This window comes from Budorcas taxicolor, chromosome 7 (assembly GCF_023091745.1).
Source record: "Budorcas taxicolor isolate Tak-1 chromosome 7, Takin1.1, whole genome shotgun sequence".
Lineage (NCBI taxonomy): Eukaryota > Metazoa > Chordata > Mammalia > Artiodactyla > Bovidae > Budorcas > Budorcas taxicolor.
In genome coordinates, this window is record NC_068916.1 from 34,828,792 (window position 1) to 34,852,077 (window position 23,286).

At 35.9% G+C, this 23,286-nt stretch overlaps 1 protein-coding gene across 1 annotated transcript in view; it reads left to right on the forward strand.

Moving 5' to 3' along the window:
- DTWD2 (DTW domain containing 2) overlaps positions 1–23,286 on the forward strand; it is a 73,128-nt gene that overhangs the window by 45,606 nt on the left and 4,236 nt on the right. Inside the window, exon 5 of the mRNA XM_052644154.1 lies at positions 20,323–20,451. Within this exon, the coding sequence (XP_052500114.1) occupies positions 20,323–20,451 (129 nt within the window). The remainder of the gene's footprint in view (positions 1–20,322; positions 20,452–23,286) is intronic.

Sequence of the window (23,286 nt, forward strand, 5' to 3'; positions counted from 1 at the left end):
GATATTTCTTAGTATAAAGAAAAAAGTTTGATGAAAGTGTTACATTTGTAAAACATTTGTGCAAATATTTGATTTTTTTTTTCTTTTGTGCACGGTTATGTCATGTCTGCAACTCTAAGCTTTCATTTAGAAATGAAGTACATAGTCACATTAAAAAAATTAAAAGCTATTTTAAAAATGAAAATTCACCAAAACTTTTTTTGTCTTTTAAATTTAGTAGCAGAGAAGGAAATAGGTAAATTAATTTCACTAGTCCTACTATGCCATACTTTTCTATCATCTTTTTCTCTTCTTGTTTTTCTAAACTAGAAGCAAATGTAGGTAGATTATATATTAAACCTTTAAATGGGTATCTCACAACCAGAACATAGGAGAAAATGCCTAAAAGAAACATCAGATAGGTTTAACATGGGGGAAAATATCACCATAATAAGTGAAAAGGCAAATGGCTCTTGAGAAGAGTATGAATCAGCAAAAGGCTTCATAAACTTGGAGTTCTTAGAAATTAATAAGGTAAGGGCAGAAGTCTCAAAAATGGGTCTTCAATATAAAAACAAAATTTACAAAATAGAATGTACTTTTAATGACATCATCACTTACTCTAATAATCATCTGATAGACAAGATACAAAGTTGTGAACTTTGATGCTGACATAACTTCAAACTTACAGAAAAATTTCACAAATAGTACAAAGTTCCCTCAAATACCCTCAGCTGTTAACTTTATGCCATATATCACTCTGTCTCTGTATAATTATGTTTTTCTAAACCTTTTGAGAGTAAGGAATAGATATTCAAGTTTTACTTTTTGGAATTGAAATTTTGCTAGCTCTAGACCAGAAAGATGATTTTTTCCTAAATATTTTTGCTTGAAATAAAAAATAGTAATTAAAACATGGCATAATTTATAAAAACTTTTTATATATCTTGATAAGTTTCATCTTAATGTATTTTGGAAATATGAATCATTGTAAAAACAATAATATGCATTGCTTTTTAGAGTATCATAGTATTCAGCCCCAATATATGAGTATGACTTAGAAAAGATACGTTTCTAGAAGTTGTTGCAAAAAAACCCAATGAAATCTGTATATTTACTCTTTTTAAAACAATAAATATATTTTGTACGTAAATTACATATGGTATATATACAGTATATAAGTATATACTTTGTATATGTTCAGTTCAGTTCAGTCGCTCAGTTGTGTCCGACTCTTTGCGACCCCATGAACTGCAGCATGCCAGGCCTCCTTGTCCATCATCAACTCCCGGAGTCCACCCAAACCCATGTCCACTGAGTCAGTGATGCCATCGAGCCATCTCATCCTCTGTCGTCCCCTTCTCCTCCTGCCCTCAATCTTTCCCAGCATCAAGGTCTTTTCAAATGAGTCAGCTGTTTGCATCAAGTGGCCAAAGTATTGGAGTTTCAGCTTCAACATCAGTCCTTCCAATGAACACCCAGGACTGATTTAGGATGGACTAGTTGGATGTCCTTACAGTCCAAAGGACTCTCAAGAGTCTTCTCCAACACCACCGTTCAAAAACATCAATTCTTCGGTGCTCAGCTTTCTTTATAGTCTTAACTCTCACATCCATACATGACTACTGGAAAAACCATAGCCTTGACTAGACAGACCTTTGTTGACAAAGTGATGTCTCTGCTTTTTAATATGCTATCTAGGTTGGTCATAACTTTCCTTCCAAGGAGTATGTATCTTTTAATTTCATGGCTGCAACCACCATCTGCAGTGATTTTGGAGCCCAGATAAATAAAGTCAGCCAGTGTTTCCCCATCTGTTTGCCATGAAGTGATATATGTATATAAACATAAATACATACAAACAGAAATAGGTGACATGAATTAAAAGTGGATTTTTATTTTTTCGAAAAGTGGATTGATTTTTAAATGTTACTATACACATATCCTTAGACATATATCTAGTTATAAAATGATATTGGTAATTACAGTGATTATATAGTAAGGTCTGAACTGTCTTCTGTAACAATAAAAAATTCGCTTGTTTTTAGTATTTCTCCCATTTCTTGAAAACATTTCCTGTATATGTGATGATTTTTACTTAATTATTAACTTTGTTCCTCAGTTTTTCTTAAAGAAAATTTATTTTATTATATAGTGGACTTTCCTAGGGGCCTTGTTTTAATATATCATATGAGTAAATTGTATGTAACATGTCTTTCTCATGGATGACAGAAATCCAACTCAAGCTAAACAAAAGAAAGTATATAAGTCATGTTACTGGGAAACTCTGAATAGATGGGGATGGGTTCTAACTTGCCTGAATCTGGTTCTGAAGTATCTTTTGAGAATTTGCTTCCCTTTGTGTTTTGATTTTTCTCTTGTTATGAATGAGCTTCCTCCCTGCCCCTGGAAGATGTGTGTGGGAAGTGGTCTCCCCTGGTTTCATTTATTATAATAGAAAGATAAATTATCTTTCCCAGAGTAGAATCCTCGGTTTTTCTTTCATTGGAGTTGTTGTGGATGGTGGTACCATTGTTGACAGAAGTACCGCAGGAACTAGGAATAAATTCCTTAGGGAACTTGGGGTGTTGCTATCAGCAGGATGATTTAGAATCATGAATGGGCAGAACAAAAGCCCTTAAGATAACTACAGTCTACTATATACCAGTTGTTTACTTGTAAAACTATGCTTATTTATACATTTCTTGGTTCATTCAAAGTTACTGCTCTATATAAATAGTTTAATAATTCTTTCTTACAGTCTAGTTCACCAAGTGAAAAGTAAAAATGAAAAAGGAAAACGTACATCATCTCTTGCCAGTATGAGATGTAGTTTAAAATAATCCCTAAATAATAATTTAAGTTAATTATGTTTTATTTGTAAGTGTAATTTATTTGTCATTTCTTTTACTACCACCTCAGTATACATACACCCATATACCTGCCTTTTGCATCAGTTTGTCTTAGCTATTATTCTCAGTTTAGTTGATCTGCTTAGTTTCTGTAAGTAGTATGCTTTTTTGCTTTAAATACAAGAAAGAAAAAAATGACAAAAAGAAAACAGAAATCAGAAATAACATCCAAAGTATTGGTCTTTTCCCAAATACACAGGTGGACTTCATACTTATCTAATTGTGGAATGAAAGAATTGTAAATCAGACACTAACTTGCTATGCTCAGTCATGTCTGATTCTTTTGTGACCCCATGGACTGTAGCATGCCAGGTTCCTCTGCCTTGGGATTTTACAGGCAGGAATGCTGTAGTAGGTCGCTGTTTCTTCCTCCTCCAGGGGCTCTTCCCGACCCAGAGAAAGGTCCTGTGTCTCCTTTCTCTACTGTGTTTGCAGGCAGATTCTTTACCACTGAGACACCTGGGAAGTCCAATGCAAACATTAACTTGGCCTCCTTTTAATCTGAATTTCTAATATATCCAGGCCATTTGGCAATGAATGACTATCTCTTCCCTCAGAAGAATTTTACACAGGAGACTCTTGACATTTGCTAGGAATAAATCTAAGGTGAATATGGAAATGTTTGTAGAGGCGTCTGGCTTTCTTCATAAACTTATTTTCAGGGAGTGTTTGCATATTCTTGCTTTATTGCCTTTAAAATTTTCACTAAAGCTTGATTTTTCACTTGATAATCAGAGCACTGTTGGGAGCACTCACTGGCTAAGACATTTTTGTAAAAACTTTGTCTTGTGTCTATATAGAGCTGTTAAGGACTGGCTTAGGTTACATCTAATCTGTTGCTTAATTAAAATTCATTGTTATCCTTAAAATGTTTTTTATTGAGGTGTAATTGACATGTTATATTAGTTTCAGGTGTATAGCATAATGATTCAATATTTGTATATATTGCAAAGTGCTGTCCACAGTAAGTCTAGTTAATGTCCATTCCTCTACACAGGTACAGAATTTTTTTCTTGTGATTAGAATTCTTAAGATCTATTCTCTTAGCAATTTTATTTTATTTATTTATTTATTTTTACTTTACAATGTTGTGTTGGTTTTGCCATACATTGACATGAATCCACCATGGATGTACATGTGTTCCCCATCCTGAACCCCCCTCCCACCTCCCTCCCCATTCCATCCCTCTGGGTCATCCCAGTGCACCAGCCCTGAGCACCCTGTATCATGCATTGAACTTGTACTGGCGATTCATTTCAAATATGATAATTATCATGTTTCAGTGCCATTCTCCCAAATCATCCCACCCTTGCCCTCTGGCACAGAGTCCAAAAGACTGTTCTATATATCTTTGTCTCTTTTGCTGTCTCACATACAGGGTTATTTTCTAAATAACATTTTTTTTTACAATATTATAATGGTTTTGCCATACATCAACATGAATCAGCCACGGGTGTACACGTGTTCCCAATCCTGACCCCCCCCCCCACCTCCCTCCCCATACCATCTCTCTGGGTCATCCCAGTGCACCAGCCCCAAGCATCCTATATCCTGCATCAAACCTAGACTGATGATTCGTTTCTTATATGATATTATACATGTTTCAATGCCATTCTCCCAAATCATCCCACCCTCTCCCTCTCCCACAGAGTCCAAAAGACTGTTCTATACATCTGTGTCTCCTTTGCTGTCTCGCATACAAGGTTATTGTTACCATCTTTCTAAATTCCATATATATGCATTAGTATACTGTATTGGTGTTTTCTCTCTGGCTTACTTCACTCTGTATAATCAGCTCCAGTTTCATCCACCTCATTAGAACTGATTCAAATGTATTCTTTTTAATGACTGAGTAATACTCCATTGTGTATATGTACCACAGCTTTCTTATCCATTCATCTGCTGATGGACATCTAGGTTGCTATGGAAGCAACATGGGTCCTGGCTATTATAAACAGTGCTGTGATGAACATTGGGGTACATGTGTCTCTTTAAATTCTGGTTTCCTTGGTGTGTATGCCTAGCAGTGGGATTGCTGGGTCATAAGGCAGTTCTATTTCCAGTTTTTTAAGGAATCTCCACACTGTTCTCCATAGTGGCTGTACTAGTTTACATTCCTACCAACAGTGTAAGAGGGTTCCCGTTTCTCCACACCCTCTCCAGCATTTATTGCTTGTAGACTTTTGGATCGTAGCCATTCTGACTGGCATGAAATGGTACCTCATTGTGGTATTGATTTGCATTTCTCTGATAATGAGTGATGTTGAGCATCTTTTCATGTGTTTGTTAGCCATCTGTATGTTTTCTTTGGAGAAATGTCTGTTTGGTTCTTTGGCCCATTTTTTGATTGGATCGTTTATTTTTCTGGAATTGAGCTGCAGAAGTTGCTTGTATATTTTTGAGATTAGTTGTTTGTCAGTTGCTTCGTTTGCTATTATTTTCTCATTCTGAAGGCTGTCTTTTCACCTTGCTTATAGTTTCTTTTGTTGTGCGGAAGCTTTTAGTTTTAATTAGGTCCCATTTGTTTATTTTTGCTTTTATTTCCTTTATTCTGGGAGGTGGAGGACCTCTAAGAATATTCATAGAGGACCGTGCTGTGATTTATGTCAGAGAGTGTTTTGCCTATATTTTCCTCTAGGAGTTTTATAGTTTCTGGTCTTACATTTAGATCTTCAATCCATTTTGAGTTTATTTTTGTGTATGGTGTTAGAAAGTGTTCTAGTTTCATTCTTCTGCAAGTGGTTGACCAGTTTTTCCAGCACCACTTGTTTAAGAGATTGTCTTTTCTCCATTGTATATTCTTGCCAGCTTTGTCAAAGATGAGGTGTCTATAGGTGCGTAGATTTATCTCTGGGCTTTCTATTTTGTCCCATTGATCCATATTTCTGTCTTTGTGTCAGTACCATACTGTCTTGATGACTGTAGCTTTGTAGTATAGTCTGAAGTCAGGCAAGTTGATTCCTCCAGTTCCATTCTTCTTCCTCAAGATTGCTTTGGCCATTTGAGGTTTTTTGTCTTTCCATACAAATTGTGAATAATAATAATATACTATATATGTTTTTAAAAACACTTTCTTCCTGTGTCTTCATTTGGCATATGAATTAAGGAAGGTAATTCATGTAATTAAGGCTCAAAACTTGTGAAATTGGGATTTTGCATTTTGATGACTTGCTGTAATTTATATCCTAAGGATTACCTTCTACCTAAAAAGTGAGGTCCACCAGTTTTCAAAGACACATAGAAATTTAAAAGAATTAATTCAAAATCTAACAACTTTAGAGTTTATAAAATATGAATTACTAAAGAGTAGATACAAGGCTGTCTTCTTAGAAACGTATAGTACCTTGTTTAATGGAATGTGTGGCACAGGCCTCATGGCATATCTCAGCTCAAACTTTTGACATCAGACTGCCTGACTTTATACTTGGCTCCACAACTACTTACCATTTGACATGACAGGTTATCTCTGCTCTTAGAGTCTTCATTTGGAAAATAGAAATAATAATGTCATTTACATAATAGATTTTTGTGACATTTAAGTGAGATAACACACACAAAGCATTTAGCATAGCTCCTGGCTTATAGTGTGTACCTACTAAGTATTATTTACTGATATTATGTATAATGTTGGATAACTAGGGCTTGCCCAAGTCATTTACTTTTTTCTTAGTTAATAACTTTGCTTCATATTACCAGATAGTAATAGAATATAGAATATATTTCTGAAGCTAGAGGATCTTGAGTTTCAATAGTTTCTTAATTCTTTCTGGAAAAATTGTATTTTTTAAGGGATAAAGTCTTAGCAATGATTTAATCACTTTCTTGTATCACAGTAATTAAATAATTGTTGAAAAGACTATAATTATAATTCATGTTTAGGAATTTAATTTTTTATAAAAGTAATATATTCACATGGCTGAAAGTTTAAAAGATATGAAAGAGTTTAGAGTTAAAAGTCTTGCTCTGGCCTCTATACCCCATATGCCCTCTTATCATTCCCAGAGGTAACCAATATATCAAGTTCTTATGCATTTTTCCAGATTACTTTATTTATATACAACTAAATCCCCCCTTTCCTCAATATGTGGTAGAAACCTGCTGCTCTAATCTTTGCTTTTTTCATTTAACAAGTTATTTTAGCACTTACTTGTATCTATAGGTAAATAGCTTCTGTATTTATTTTAACTGGCTCACTTCTTAGGAATGGATGTATGTAATTTATTAATGATGTTAAATTATGCTTCCTTTGTCATTTGTTTTTCCTATTCAATTTTTTCCTTAATTTTCTGGCAAAAGCTTTGCTGTGCTAGTTTCTGTTCTTGAGGCCTGTTAATGCAGGGAGGTAACTGTGAGAAAAGGGCCATAGCCCTGGGAGGAATTTTCTTTATTATCTTCGGTGTGCTCAAGATTTCACCCAAAGCACTGTCTATAAAAAAAACAGAATTGTCTTGTACTTTCCTCAGAGTAAAAGCTTCTGCTTTTCAAAAGTCATTATTAAGAGAATGAAAAGAAAAACCACAGACTGAGAGATAATATTTGCAAAGAATAGGTTGGAAAAAAGAGCTGTATTCATAATATGTAATGAACTTTTAGCATTCAGTAATAAGAGAACAAACATCTCAGTTAAAGAATGGATTGGCAAAAATTTTAAATACTTCTACCAGAAGAAAGTGGAAGTGAAAGTCCCTCAGTTCTGTTTGACTTTTTGTAACTCCATGGACTGTAGCTTCCCAGGCTCCTCTGTCTATGGAATTCACCATGGCAGAATACTGGAGGGGTAGCCATTCTGGGAGCTATGAGGGAAGCCTTCCTCAGTGATCAATGCAAAGAAATAGAGGAAAACAATAAAATGGGAGAGTAGAGATCTCTTCAAGAAAACTAGAGATACCAAGGAAACATTTCATGCAAAGATGGGTACAATAAACGACAGATGGTATGGACCTAACAGTAGCAGAAGATATTAAGAAGAGGTGGCAACAAAGACAGAAATATAGATCAATGGGACAAAATAGAAAGCCCAGAGATAAATCCATGCACCTATGGACACCTCATCTTTGACAAAGCTGGCAAGAATATACAATGGAGAAAAGACAATCTCTTAAACAAGTGGTGCTGGAAAAACTGGTCAACCACTTGCAGAAGAATGAAACTAGAACACTTTCTAACACCATACACAAAAATAAACTCAAAATGGATTGAAGATCTAAATGTAAGACCAGAAACTATAAAACTCCTAGAGGAAAATATAGGCAAAACACTCTCTGACGTAAATCACAGCAAGGTCCTCTATGACCCACCTCCCAGAATTCTGGAAATAAAAGCAAAAATAAACAAATGGGACCTAATTAAAATTAAAAGCTTCTGCACAACAAAAGAAACTATAAGCAAGGTGAAAAGACAGCCTTCAGAATGAGAAAATAATAGCAAACAAAGCAACTGACAAAGAGTTAATCTCAAAAATATACAAGCAACTTCTGCAGCTCAATACCAGAAAAACAAACAACCCAATCAAAAAGTGGGTCAAAGAACTAAACAGACATTTCTCCAAAGAAAACATACAGATGACTAACAAACACATGAAAAGATGCTCAACATCACTCATTATCAGAGAAATGCAGGTCAAAACCACAATGACATACCATCTCATGCTGGTCAGAATGGCTGCGATCCAAAAGTCTACAAACAATAAATGCTGCAGAGGATGCAGAGAAAAGGGAACCCTCTTACACTGTTGGTGGGAATGTAAACTAGTACAGCCACTATGGAGAACAGTGTGGAGATTCCTTAAAAAACTGGAAACAGAACTGCCATAATGACCCAGCAATCCCACCTCTGGGCATATGCACCGAGGAAACCAGAATTGAAAGAGGCACGTGTACTCCAACATTCACTGAAGCACTGTTTACAATAGCTAGGATATGGAAGCAACCTAGATGTCCATTGGCAGATGAATGGATAAGAAAGCTGTGGTACGTATATACAATGGAATATTATTCAGCTGTTCAAAAGAATGTGCTTGAATAAGTTTTAATGAGGTGGATGAAACTGGAGCCTGTTACACATAGTGAAGTAAGTCGAAAGAAAAATACCAATATAGGATATTAATGCATATATATGGCATTTAGAAAGATGGTAATGACAATTCTATATGCAAGACAGCAAAAGAGACACAACTATAAAGAACAGACTTTTGGACTCTGGGAGAAGGCGAGGGTGGGATGATTTAAGAGAATAGCACTGAAACGTGTATATTGCCATATGAAATAGATGACCAGTCTAAGTTCTATGCATGAAACAGGGCACTCAAAACCAGTGCACTGTGACAATCCAGAGGGGTGGGATGGGGAGGAGGTGGGAGGGGGGTTCAGGGTCAGGGGGACACGTGTACACCCATGGCTGATTCATGTGACTGTATGGTAGAAACCACGATATTGTAAAGTAATTAGCCTCTAATTAAACTAAATAGTTTAAAAAATTTTTTTAAAGAATAATACTTCATAGGTCCACATTGTTGTAAGTAGCAGAATTCCTTTTTATGGCTGAGGGCAATGGCACCCCACTCCAGTACTCTTGCCTGGAAAATCCCATGGATGGAGGAGCCTGATAGGCTGCAGTCCATGGGGTCGCTGAGAGTCGGATACGACTGAGCGACTTCACTTTCACTTTTCACTTTCATGCATTGGAGGAGGAAATGGCAACCCACTCCAGTGTTCTTGCCTGGAGAATCCCAGGGACGGCTGAGCCTGTTGGGCTGCCGTCTATGGGGTCGCACAGAGTCGGACACGACTGAAGTGACTTAGCAGCAGCAGCAATATTATATTGTGTGTGTGTGTGTGTGTGTGTGTGTGTGTGTGTGTATATGTGTGTGTGTGTGTATATGTATCCAACTATCTGGCTATAGCATCTTCTTTATCCATTCATATGTTGTTGGATACTGGTTACTTAGGGTGTTTACATATCTTTGCTATTGTAAATAATGCTGCTGTGAATTTTGAGGTGCAGTGCATGTATCTTTTCAAATTAGTGTTTTTATTTTCTTTGGATATATATATACTCAGGAGTGGAATTGCTGGATCGTATGATAGTTCTGTTTTTTAATTTATTGAGGATTTTCCATACTGTTTTGCACAGTGACTGCACCAATTTACATTCTCACTGACAGTGCACAAGTGTTTCCTTTTCTTCCCATCCTGGCCAACATTTGTTATTTGTAGACTTTTTAATGATAGCCATCCTGACAAGTGAGAGGTGAAATCTCATCGTGGTTTTTATTTGCATTTCTCTAATAATTAGCAGTGTTGAACATCTTTTCGAGTACCTGTTAGACATCTGTACGTCTTGTTTAGAAAACCATCTATTCAGTGCTTCTACCCACTTTTTGATTGGGTTATCTTTTGATAATTAATTCTTTGTCAGTAACTTGTTCTTTTCTGGTATTCAGTGAAGCTCTCTTCTGGTTCTTTCTTTTGGTTCTAAGACTGCTTTTTCTCTGCCTCTTCAATACCTTTTCTTCTTCCATCTTGTAAAAGTTGACATTCTGCTAATAAGTTTTATCTTATCCTACACTGTTGATCAAACTACTCATCTGGCTTTATTGCAGAAAAGCTGAGTTGCTTCACACTTACTCAATAAATTGTGAAGAAAGAATTGTGAATCATCACTAGCACTACCCTTGTTAACATCAGTAGCGTCAGTACCACCTTCATAACATCTTTGTCTGTAATCAAGTACATACTATATGGCAGGCATTGCTGAACACTTCACATGTATTAGTGCCATAAAACACAATTATTCTTTAAGATTGTTTAAGTTTTAGACTCTCAGAGTTTAAATCTTGTTTGAGGTCATACTATTATGCAGAGTTAAATTATATAAGTCTAATTTCCTGTCTTAAGCTTTTAGTGTGGTGTTTTTCTACCTCTCCATTCATGCACATTATTTTAATTCAAGGTTATAGAAAAGTGTTTTTAATAAAATGAAAAAGTGTACAGTTTTAACTCAGTAAATTTTAAAATAAAAGTTTTATGTGACAGGTTGAACTTATGAGGTAATTGCATAATATGTGCTTTATTTCACACCTAGGCTAATTTATGATTCATTTTCCAGTAGCTGTTTATGAAGCCATGACAGCTTTGTTAAATGAAATTTATCTTTGGCAAAAAAATGTTTCACTCGCAAGACATTATAAAATTGGTTATTACTTAGATGAGACTAGGAAATCAATTTCTAATATCCTAAATCAGTTTCTGTTCTGTTTCCTAATAAATGATTAAAATTGATGTAAGCACAGTATGAATAAATACATACCTGTAGATATGGTTAGGTTGGACAATTTCCTTTTTAGATGTTCCAAAAGTTAGTTTCTATAGCATTGCTCAACAGAGACTTGTATCCATTAAGTATTGCTGGAAAAAATAGATATTTGGGCAGCAGAAAGTAATGATAAAGCTTGTAATCTGTAGTGACATTCTTCTCTCTGGCCTGTTTAATGGTATAAAATTTTGTTAATTTACTGTAGTCTTCTAAAGAGTTATTGTAACCAATCATTTCTTTTTATAGTTTTTAAAAGTTTATTTTTAATTGATGGCTAATTCTTCACAGTGTTGTGTTGGTTTCTGCTGTACAACAGCATGAACCAGTCATAACTATGTGTATATCCCCTCCCTCTTGACTCTTCCTCTAGCTGCCCATCCCTCTCCTCTGGGTCGTTACAGAGCAGAGCACCAGGCTGGGCTCGCTGGGCTCCGCAGCAGCTTCCCACTAGCTGTCTGTTGGACACATGGCAGTGTATACATGTCAGTGCTGCTTTCTCCTATGTCTGCATCTCTATTCTTGCCTGCAAATAAGTTCATCAGTGCTGTTTTTCTAGATTCAATATATATGCGTTAATATACAAAATTTGTTTTTCCTCTTTCTGACTTAATTTCACTCTGTATGACAGGCTCTAGGTTCATCTACCTCAGTTCAGCTGATTGACCTTTGTTCCTTTTTATGGCTGAGCAATGTTCCATTGTATATAACAGCTTCCTTATCCATTCATCTGTCAATGGACATCTAGGTTGCTTTCATATCCTAGACTGTAACCATCAATTTTAATTCAAGGTTGTGGAAAAGTTTTTTTGTGCCTCTATTAATTCTTTTTTTTTTTTTTAAAGAAGAGGCTTTGAAACTCAGAATAAATTATTTATTTAAGATAAATTATATTTCAGTATTATTTTAAAGTTTATATTAATTCTGTCAATCTAATGTTTTAAAAGAATAATTATATCTTAGAATAAGGAGATAGACTATTTGACTTATAATGATAACTTCCTATTCTGTGATCTCATGAATCTATGTGTTTTTATTTTCTTTCTCTAGATGTTTCCATACCCATAGTTCTCAGAGACTTCAGATATACATTACTTGGAGTTATGTGAAAAACAATGGTAGATTAAATATTTGTATTATTAGGAAAAAGCACTAGTCAAGATATGTCTAAATGACTAAATATATAATATACATTTATATATAAATATAATATAAACAAATATTTAATATAAATGAAATATATAAATGATATATATATGACTAAATATGTCACTGAATAAAATTTTAAATTTGTATCATTATTTGGATTTGCTTAAGTTTGAAATTTTTAACTGCTTAATTTTTAGACTTCTGAATTGTATGTTTGCATTTTAACATCAAAGTTTTTGTATGTTGAAGAAGCGTGGTGTAACTTTATTATCACTTCAATGTATAAGAAAGCACTAAATTTTAAACCTGATGTGTTCCACAGGTTTTTTAGTAATTTTGGAATTGTGCTTTACCATGGAAACTTAAGAGGTGAATTTTCTCTGGTCAACTCAGAAAAAAATTAAACAATAATGTGTTTTAGAAGTAGCACTAATATTATCATTTAATCTATAACTAATGCTCCCTTTAATTTTATTTTTATCAAGTTTTCTGAATTTCAACATTAACCTTGGAATCTTTCAGTTCAGTTCAGTCGCTCCGTCGTGTGCTACTTTTTGCTACAACATGGACTGCAGCATGCCAGGCCTCCCTGTCCATCACTAACTCCCGGAGTTTATTCAAACTCATGTCCATTGAGTCGGTGATGTCATCCAACCATCTCATCCTCTGTCGTCCCCTTCTCCTCCTGCCCTCGATCTTTCCCAGCATCAGGGTATTTTCAAATGGTTCAGTTCTTTGCATCAGGTTGCCAAAGTATTGAAGTTTCCGCTTCAGCATCCATCCTTCCAGTGAGTATTCAGGACTGATCTCCTTTAGGGTGAACTGGTTGGATCTCCTTGCAGTCCAAGGGACTCTCAAGAGTCTTCTCCAACACCACAGTTCAAAAGCATCAATTCTTTGGTGCTCAGCTTTCTTCACGGTCCAGCTCTCACATCCATACGTGATACTGGAAAAACCATAGCTTTGACTAGATGGCCCTTTGTTGGCAAAATAATGTCTCTGCTTTTTAATATTCTGTCTTTTATATATGTCTTTTTAATATATATATCCTTTTAGTATGCTTGAAATCTTGAGTTTTAGAAAAAGTGTACAGACTTCATAGTGTGATGAGGTTGGAGCAAGACCACAGATAGTGATATTTATTGAGAAACTTTCACTGTTGAGAAGACTCCTCCCCTGTACTGTTGTTTTTTTATTTATTTTTATCTTTTATTATTATTATTTTTTTGCTCTTTATTTATTTTTTTTTACTTTACAAAACTGTATTGGTTTTGCCATATATTAGCATGAATCCGAATCATAAAATTCCTCAGGAGTGCCTCAGTCTTGTTTTCCATCAGAATAGCTTTGTTTTGTTTGTTGGGATTTGCTGAAGAATTCATCCATTTAATTATTAACCTAGTTATAAAGAGCTCAGGGTCTTGAATAAGACTTTATAAATTCATTTATCTCTTTTACCATGATTGATTTTGGAACCTTGGGTAAGTTACTTCACCTCAGTGTACTTTATTTTCCTCATCTGTAAAATTGAGGTAATACCAGTACTTACTTCATAAGGTCTTTGTGAGAATTGAATGAGACAATACATGTACATTTTCTAGAAAAGCAGTTATTGTCCAAGTGCATGACACTGTGCATGTAAGTGGCTAAGTCTGTGTTCATATTGGCAACTCTCTGATGTCAAAGCTGGACCCTTATCACTATGAGAACATAGTGTTGAACTAAACTGAGGAAATAAATGAAGTGGGTTGAAGAATTGGGACCAGAAGAAAACATATAGCACCTTGCCTTCAAAGGGCAGATCCTAAGCTCAGATAATGAATCCTGTTTATGAAAGATCATAGAAGAAAGGTTTCTTCAGAAAGGAGGGTTTTTATGTGTATCTTCCACTGGTAAGGAATTCAGAATGTCACTAAAAGTTTATTTCAGCTTGTTCTAGATTACGGTTGTTTCAGAAAGCCTACAAAATAGATTGATTTTTCTAGAATCCTTTAGAAGTGCAGCTTTAGAGTGCCGCTGTGAAAGTGCTGCCCTCAGTATGTCAGCAAATTTGGAAAACTCAGCGGTGGCCACAGGATTGGAAAAGATCAGTTTTCATTCCAATCCCAAAGAAAGGCAATGCTAAAGAATGCTCAAACTACTGCACAATTGCACTCATCTCACATGCTAGCAAAGTAATGCTCAAAATTCTCCAAGTGAGGCTTCAGCGATACGTGAACCATGAACTTCCAGATGTTCAAGCTGAATTTAGAAAAGGCAGAGGAACCAGAGATCAAGTTGCCAACATTGGTTGGATCATCGAAACAGCAAGAGAGTTCCAGAAAAACATCTATTCCTGCTTTATTAACTATGCCAAAGCCTTTGACTGTGTGGATCACAACAAACTGTGGAAAATTCTGAAAGAGATGGGAATACTAGACCACCTGACTTGCCTCTTGAGAAACTTGTATGCAGGTCAGGAAACAACAGTTAGAACTGAACATGGAAAACAGACTGGTGCCAAATAGGAAAAGGAGTACGTTAAGGCTGTATATTGTCACCCTGCTTCTTTAACTTATATGCAGAGTACATCATGAGAAACACTGGGCTATACAATGGAGTAAAGACAATCTCTTTTATAAGTGGTGCTGGAAAAACTGGTCAACCACTTGTAAAAGAATGAAACTAGATCACTTTCCAACACCGCACACAAAAATAAACTCAAAATGGATTAAAGATCTAAATGTAAGACCAGGAACTATAAAACTCCTAGAGGAGAACATAGGCAAAACACTCTCCGACATAAATCACAGCAGGATCCTCTATGATCCACCTCCCAGAATTCTGGAAATAAAAGCAAAAATAAACAAATGGGATCTAATTAAAATTAAAAGCTTCTGCACAACAAAGGAAACTATAAGCAAGGTGAAAAGACAGCCTTCGGAATGGGAGAAAATAATAGCAAATGAAGCAACTGACAAACAACTAATCTCAAAAATATACAAGCAACTTCTGCAGCTCAATTCCAGAAAAATAAACGACCCACTCAAAAAATGGGCCAAAGAACTAAATAGACATTTCTCCAAAGAAGACATACAGATGGCTAACAAACACATGAAAAGATGCTCAACATCACTCATTATTAGAGAAACGCAAATCAAAACCACAATGAGGTACCACTTCACACCAATCAGAATGGCTGAGATCCAAAAATCTGCAAGCAATAAATGCTGGAGAGGGTGTGGAGAAAAGCGAACCCTCTTACACTGTTGGTGGGAATGCAAACTAGTACAGCCACTATGGAGAACAGTGTGGAGATTCCTTAAAAAATTGCAAATAGAACTGCCTTATGACCCAGCAATCCCACTGCTGGGCATACACACCAAGGAAACCAGAATTTAAAGAGACACGTGTACCCCAATGTTCATCGCAGCACTGTTCATAATAGCCAGGACATGGAAACAACCTAGATGTCCATCAGCAGATGAATGGATAAGAAAGCTGTGGTACATATACACAATGGAGTATTACTCAGCCATTAAAAAGAATACATTTGAATCAGTTCTGATGAGATGGATGAAACTGGAGCCTATTATACAGAGTGAAGTAAGCCAGAAAGAAAAACACCAATACAGTATATTAACACATATATATGGAATTTAGAAAGATGGCAATGATGACCCTGTATGCGAGACAGCAAAAGAGACACAGATGTATAGAATGGACTTTTGGACTCAGAGGGAGAGGGAGAGGGTGGGATGATTTGGGAGAATGGCATTGAAACATATATACTATCATGTAAGAATCGAATCTCCAGTCTATGTCCAATGCAGGATACAGCACGCTTGGGGCTGGTGCATGGGGATGACCCAGAGAGATGTTATGGGGAGGGAGGTGGGAGGGGGTTCATGTTTGGGAGCTCATGTACACCCGTGGTGGATTCATGTCAATGTATGGCAAAACCAATACGGTATTGTAAAATAAAGTAAAAACAAAAATTAAAAAGAAAAGAAAAAGAAACACTGGGCTGGATGAAATACAAGCTGGAACCAAGATTGCCAGGAGAAATATCAATAATCTCAGATATGCAGATGACACACCCTTATGGCAGAAAGTGAAGAACTTAAGAGCCTCTTGATGAAAGTCAAAGAGGAGAGTGAAAAAGTTGGTTTAAAACTCAACATTCAGAAAACGAAGATCATGGCATCTTGTCCCATCACTTCATGGCAAATAGATGTGAAACAGTGGAAACAGTGGCTGACTATTTTTCTGGGCTCCAAAATCACTTCAGGTGGTGACTGCAGCCATGAAAATCAAAAGACACTTGCTCCTTGGAATAAAAGCTATGACCAACCTAGACAGCATATTAAAAAGCAGAGACATTACTTTGCCAACAAAGGTCCATCTAGTCAAGGCTATGGTTTTAAGAAAGCTGTTCAGTTCAGTTCAGTTCAGTCGCTCAGTTGTGTCTGACTCTTTGCGACCCCGTGACCCACAGCATGCCAGTCCTCCCTGTCCATCACCAACTCCTGGAGTTCACCCAAACTCATGTCCATTGAATCGGTGATGCCATCCAACCATCTCATCCACTGTTGTTCCCTTCTCCTCCTGCCCTCAATCTTTTCCAGCATCAGAGTCTTTTCCAATGAATTAGCTCTTCTCATTAGGTGGCCAAAGTATTGAAGTTTCAGCTTCAACATCAGTCCTTTCAGTGAACACCCAGGACTGATCTCCCCTAGGATGGACTGGTTGGATCTCCTTGCAGTCCAAGGGACTCTCAAGAGTCTTCTCCAACACCATAGTTCAAAAGCATCAATTCTTCTGTTCTCAGCTTTCTTTATAGTCCAAATCTCACATCCATACATGACTACTGGAAAAACCAGAGCCTTGACTAGACAGACCTTTGTTGGCAAAGAAATGTTTGAACAGACCCTTTAAAAAGGTATCTGAACAGTGATCATAGCTGTTGAGCTGTTATCTGGTATTCTTATATATTAAATATACACTTAATGGAAGAGAAAAAAGGATTTTATGAGGTTTTAAGGAATTAGAATCATAGCTAATCCAGAGAATCAGTGGAAAAGATTGAAGCTACGTCTTAGGAGTAAGGTTTGGATAAGTTGGCTGTTTCTAAAGTGGAAGTGATAGTCTTACAACCTGTACCAGTAGAATTCTAAACTAGCTAGTCTTACTCCTGTTCCTAAAGAAGTCATATTAAGAGTCCTTAGACAGCTTCTACCCTCGGACAACCAACTTCCAAGATCAAAATTAGTGAAACATTCTTTGCATAAACATGGCTTCCAAAAATTGAAGATTATATATAATAATTATACATAATATATGATGTACAATATACACATTAATCATAATGACCTATAATTAATATAGAATTATAATTGCATATATATTATATGCTCTTGGGATTCATCACTAAACATAGGTTTTAATACCATCATGTCTAGCTATCTGATTTTTTATGAGGTGAGCAGGAACTGAAAAACTAAATGACTTGACTGAAATTAATTATTGTCAACTTTGATATAGTAGTCTTGATCCCTTTAGTAGTTCCTCTTTCTACATAACATACTTTTATTATATGTTCATTTTTTTCTTTCTTGGAATAGCTAATTTTGCCATGGATTTTCTTGACCTCTTATTCATGCTGATGAGGCAGTTTCTAAAAATTATTATGATGCTTGTGATTTCTCAAGAAGGTTTTCTTTTTGGTTTTGCTCATTTACTTATTGAATTAAGCATGTGTTGAAGGTGATGTAGCACATAAGTATAAAAAGAAGAGCTGTGAGATCATATTATAATGCTTTAGTAACATATATGCTACTAATATAACAGATAGTAGTTATGTATACTCTTTTAATATATCCAGTTACTGAATAATCCCCGGAGAGATGATTTATGAAGGATATTCTGAAATCTTTTAACAAATGACAGATTTCAAACTCTGTTTTCATACAGCCATGTGAGCCATAGTAAGAAATAAAACTGCCCCCCATTTTCTTTCAAAGATAAAATTAATTCCAATAAACAAAATTCACTGTGAATTTTGCATGTTTTCCATAGGTTTTGTTTTAATCAGATGTCTGTTATAAACTCCTCCACTGATAACTTGGAAATGAGTATTGAAAGCAGTAGTTGGCTTTACTCTGTTTTAGTACATTGACCTGATGAAATAATCAAAGCTGTTAGTAATTACAGTTAATCAGCATTATGAATTTTTATACAGCTATTTAATCATAGGCTTTCTGTTATAATTATAGATGTTTCTCAACCATTTTCTTCTATTTCTTTCCCTCGCTGCATCTATTTTTTATCTTGTCCTTTGGTTAAAATGTGAGGTGATTTTAATATGATCATATCTAAAACATAATTAGTCAAATATGTATTTCAAAATCACATACATTCTGTAGTGAATATCTACCCACTTTATTTCTCACTTTATTTCCCCACTTCTCTCCCTCCCCCCTCTCTCCTTTATCTCTTTTTGAGGAAGGAAAGGAAACAAGTTGTAGAGAATTCTTTACAAAAAGAAGAGTGAAGGAACCATATTTCTCATCACGTTTTCTTAAATATGAGTATGGGCTTAGGATATAGCTTTATGAGTATAGGATAATGCTTGAGTTTCATGTAATTAAAGTAGAAATCAAAGAGCCAAAATTCTGACATTCATTTTTCTATTGCTTTTTTCATGTATGACTCTGTCTCAGCTAGAATATTATCTTGATGGAGAAAAGTATTTGTAGTATGCTACTACTCTTATCTAAAAAGAGGATATGTATGTATATGTCTGTGTGTTTATATGCATTCACATCCACACAGACATAGACTTAACCAGTTTAAAAAATAATGGAAGGGACTTCCCTGGTGGTATAGTGGCTGGGAATTTGCCTGCCAATGAAGAGGACATGGGTTCAGCTCCTTGTCTGGGAAGATTCCACATGCTGTGGATCAACCACGCTGTGCCTTGAGCCACAACTGCTGAGCCCACGAGCCATAACTGCTGAAGCCTGTGCGCCTAGAGCATGTGCTCTGCAACAAGAGAAGCCAGCACAATGAGAAGCCTTTGCAGTGAAATTAGAGAATAGGCCCCACTCTCTGCAGCTAGAGAAAACCTGTATGTAACAACAGACCCAACACAATCAAAAATAAATTTAAAAAAATAATTGTTTAAAAAAGATACAATAGGAGACCTCAAAGACATTTAAAAAAGTAATGGAAGAATAAACTGTAAAACAAAAAATTCCAGTTGTCAGTTCTCCAAAGTGATTAAACCATTTTCGTTCCTAATTCAATGTATGAGAGTTTCATTTGCTGCATCCCGATTTGGTGGTGTTAGTCTTTTTTATTTTAACTGTTCTAATGGCTGTGAAAGGGGGCTTCTCTGGTGGTTCAGTGGAATAGAATCTGCCTGCTAATGCAGGAGACACAGGTTCAGTCCCTGGGTTGGGAAGATCCCCTGGAGGAGGAAATGTCAATGCACGCTAGTATTCTTGCCTTGGAAATCCCATGGATAGAGGATCCTGGCGGGCTATAGTCCATGTGGTCGCAAAAGAGTTGGACACAATTTAATGACTAAAAGCAACAATAACAGTAACGAGTATGAAATATTATCTTATTGTGATTTTAATTTATATTAAATCATGTTGAGCCCCTTTACATGTACCTATTTGTACTTGTATATATTCTCTTGTGATGTGTCTGTTTACTTTTTTGCCCACTGGGAGGGTGTTATTAGTCTTATTATTTTTGATTTGTAGGAATTTGATATATTTTGAATGTATCCTCTTTATTAGATACGTAACTATCTTCTTTTTAACAGAACAATAACGAAAAGATTTATATAAAGAATATATTGATACATTTAATATTTATAAACTAGTGATTTTGGAAGGAAATTAGAGTAATTAGTATTTAAAACACAGACCTTATGTTTTAAACCTAAAATGAAAATTGCATTCTATTCTGTTTTTGGTTTCAGGTGCAATTAAAAACTAGCATTTCTAGTCAGTATGTAATTCGGGCGCAACCAACTAATAGGTGCCTTTCTACACTGGAGTGTGCAGCTGTTGCTCTTTCTATCTTGGAGAAAAATAACTACATACAAGAGGTATGTCTTTGGAAAGTTACATAGTTTTTGAAAGTAAGTGTTCGGTTAGGTTTTTGTCTGGAAAATTTAAAAATGCAAAACTTGTTAAATTTGTAGCTCAAGTGACAAGTAGACTATATCTGTGATAGAAATGTGTGTACTTTTAAAACCTTCCTTTCTCCTCTGATGTTTTTCTGTTAGTTTAGCATTCCAGATTGCATTATTTAAATATTCATTCTAGGCTGTGCAAACAGCATTTGTAATATGCTAAATTGTTTTTAAGTAGCATAACATTAAATACAGTTTTTTCTTGGCTAGATATTTCAGCATTCTGTATTTCTTAGTATTTGTGTTCTCTTGTACTCGACTTTTTTCTTTTTAATTAAAAGAACATTTTACAGCAACGTTTTTTTCATTGGTACTTTTATTTGAGCAGAAATATCAACTTTCTGTTTATCTTATTAACATTGCTTAGAGTATAAAAAGATACAATTTTTTTTGAGGAAAAAGCCTACTGAATATGAAAAGGTTATAACCTGCAATCAACATTTTATTTAATTTCCATGAAAGCCTGATGATTTCATATATAATTCATAATCATTAGTAAATAATAACATTCTAGTAAGCTCACTATCTCATTCTGTTAGAACTTGTAAGAAACTTTACACTTAGGACAAGAAAAAATTACCAAAATAAAACTGAGTTGTTAGATTTTTTTAATTCGTGAAAATTTTTGATAAATTCAACTCAAGAAGGTAAGCCAGAGGATAATAGAGCATAACTAAATGAAGTTTTGTAACTCCTCCTTCTCTCTCTCTCACACACACACACACGCCACACACACAGAATCCTCTCTTCTGCCTTTTTCCTCTCTCCCTCATACATCATGGTTCCTATTATAAAAGTATGCCTTAGCCATGAAGGAAATTCCAATAATGGATAAAAGCTCAGGTCAGAATCACTGGATTAGTTACTAAAAAAGAAAAAAATGAAAGACCTGCAGGGCGAGGAGAGTTAATGAATGCTAGAAGAAGCACTGAATTGCCCTTTTCCTTTCACCCTACCCTAAGCCATGTCCTGTGTCAGGATTGGAGACTTTGTTCTTTTGGAAGAAGTAGGGTATTGTGAATAAACTATTTTTGTGTGAATCTGTGTGAGTAGAATTAATTTGGGGTCTTGACAATTTCTGTTTTTCTCTTTTGAGGAAAAAAATTCATGAGGGATCCTAAATCCTTCCTCCAATTGACCAGGGAGTATTCTCAGACACTTTCCCCTCTCCCTTAACTTTATCACCTATTCCAATGTACCTTGCATCAGCAAAACACACTTAATATTCCCCTATACTTATCTGTCAGCGTTGTTTATTAACCATCATCTCTGTATGTTCTTGAGAAGAAAGTAACACTATACTTAGGTATCTTAAAGGAGAGATGAAACTCAAGACGGTTGTTTAGGCTTGCTTTTTGTACAGTCTCTGTATTTTCCTTTTTGTTGATGTAAAACACTAGGATCAGCCAACATCAGACATCACTTCAGTTACTCAGTCTTGTCCAACTCTTTGTGACCCCATGAACTGCAGCACGCCAGGCCTCCCTGTCCATCACCAACTCCCGAAGTTCACCCAAACTCATGTCCATTGAGTCTGTGATGCTATCCAACCGTCTCATCCACTGTTGTCCCCTTCTCCTCCTGCCCTCAATCTTTCCCAGCATCAGGGTCTTTTCAAATGAGTCAGCTCTTCACATCAGGTGGCCAAAGTATTGGAGTTTCAGCTTCAACATCAATCCTTCCAATGAACACTCAGGACTTATCTCCTTTAGGATGGACTGTTTGGATCTCCTTGCAACCCAAGGCACTCTCAAGAGTCTTATTGAACACCACAGTTCAAAAGCATCAATTCTTCGGCACTCAGCTTTCCTTATAGTCCAACTCTCACATCCGTACATGACTACTGGAAAAACCATAGCCTTGACTAGACGGACCTTAGTCGGCAAAGTAATGTCTCTGCTCTTGAATATGCTGTCTAGTCTGGTCATAACTTTTCTTCCAAGGAGTAAGTGTCTTTTAATTTTATGGCTGCATTCACCATCTGCAGTAATTTTGGAGCCCAGAAAAATAAAGTCAGCCACTGTTTCCACTGTTTGCCCATCTATTTGCCATGAAGTGATGGAACCAGATGCCATGATCTTAGTTTTCTGAATGTTCAGCTTTAAGCCAACTTTTTCACTCTCCTCTTTTACTTTCATCAAGAGGCTTTTTAGTTCCTCTTCACTTTCTGCCATAAGGGTGGTATCATCTGCATATCTGAGGTTATTGATATTTCTCCCAGCAATCTTGATTCCAGTTTGTGCTTCTTCCAGCCCAGCATTTCTCATGATGTACTCTGCATATAAGTTAAATAAGCAGGGTAACAATATACAGCCTTGATGTACTCCTTTTCCTATTTGGAACCAGTCTGTTTTTCCATGTCCAGTTCTAACTGTTGCTTCTTGACCTGCATACAGATTTCTCAGGAGGCAGGTAAGGTGGTCTGGTATTCTCATCGCTTTAAGTAGCCCCCTTACAGAATGGGTCAAGCTGAACATAAGGTCCCAAAGCAATAGTGAGGTCATTAAGTTATCATTCTTTTTGCTTTGGTCATTTGAGGTAGTGGTAGTGTCCAGGAGTGGAAAAACGATGTTTGATAGTCAGGTATGTTATTTGGGAGGTTCTGATAAGATGAACAGCAGGAGCATGAGCAGAAAAAAAGCATAATGAGACATCACAAATCGCTTATTATTGCATCTGGCTGACAATTAGCTTTCTTAGTGGGAGAACTCCAAGTCAGCCTGTTTAAATCTAGCTGCAATAAAAAAG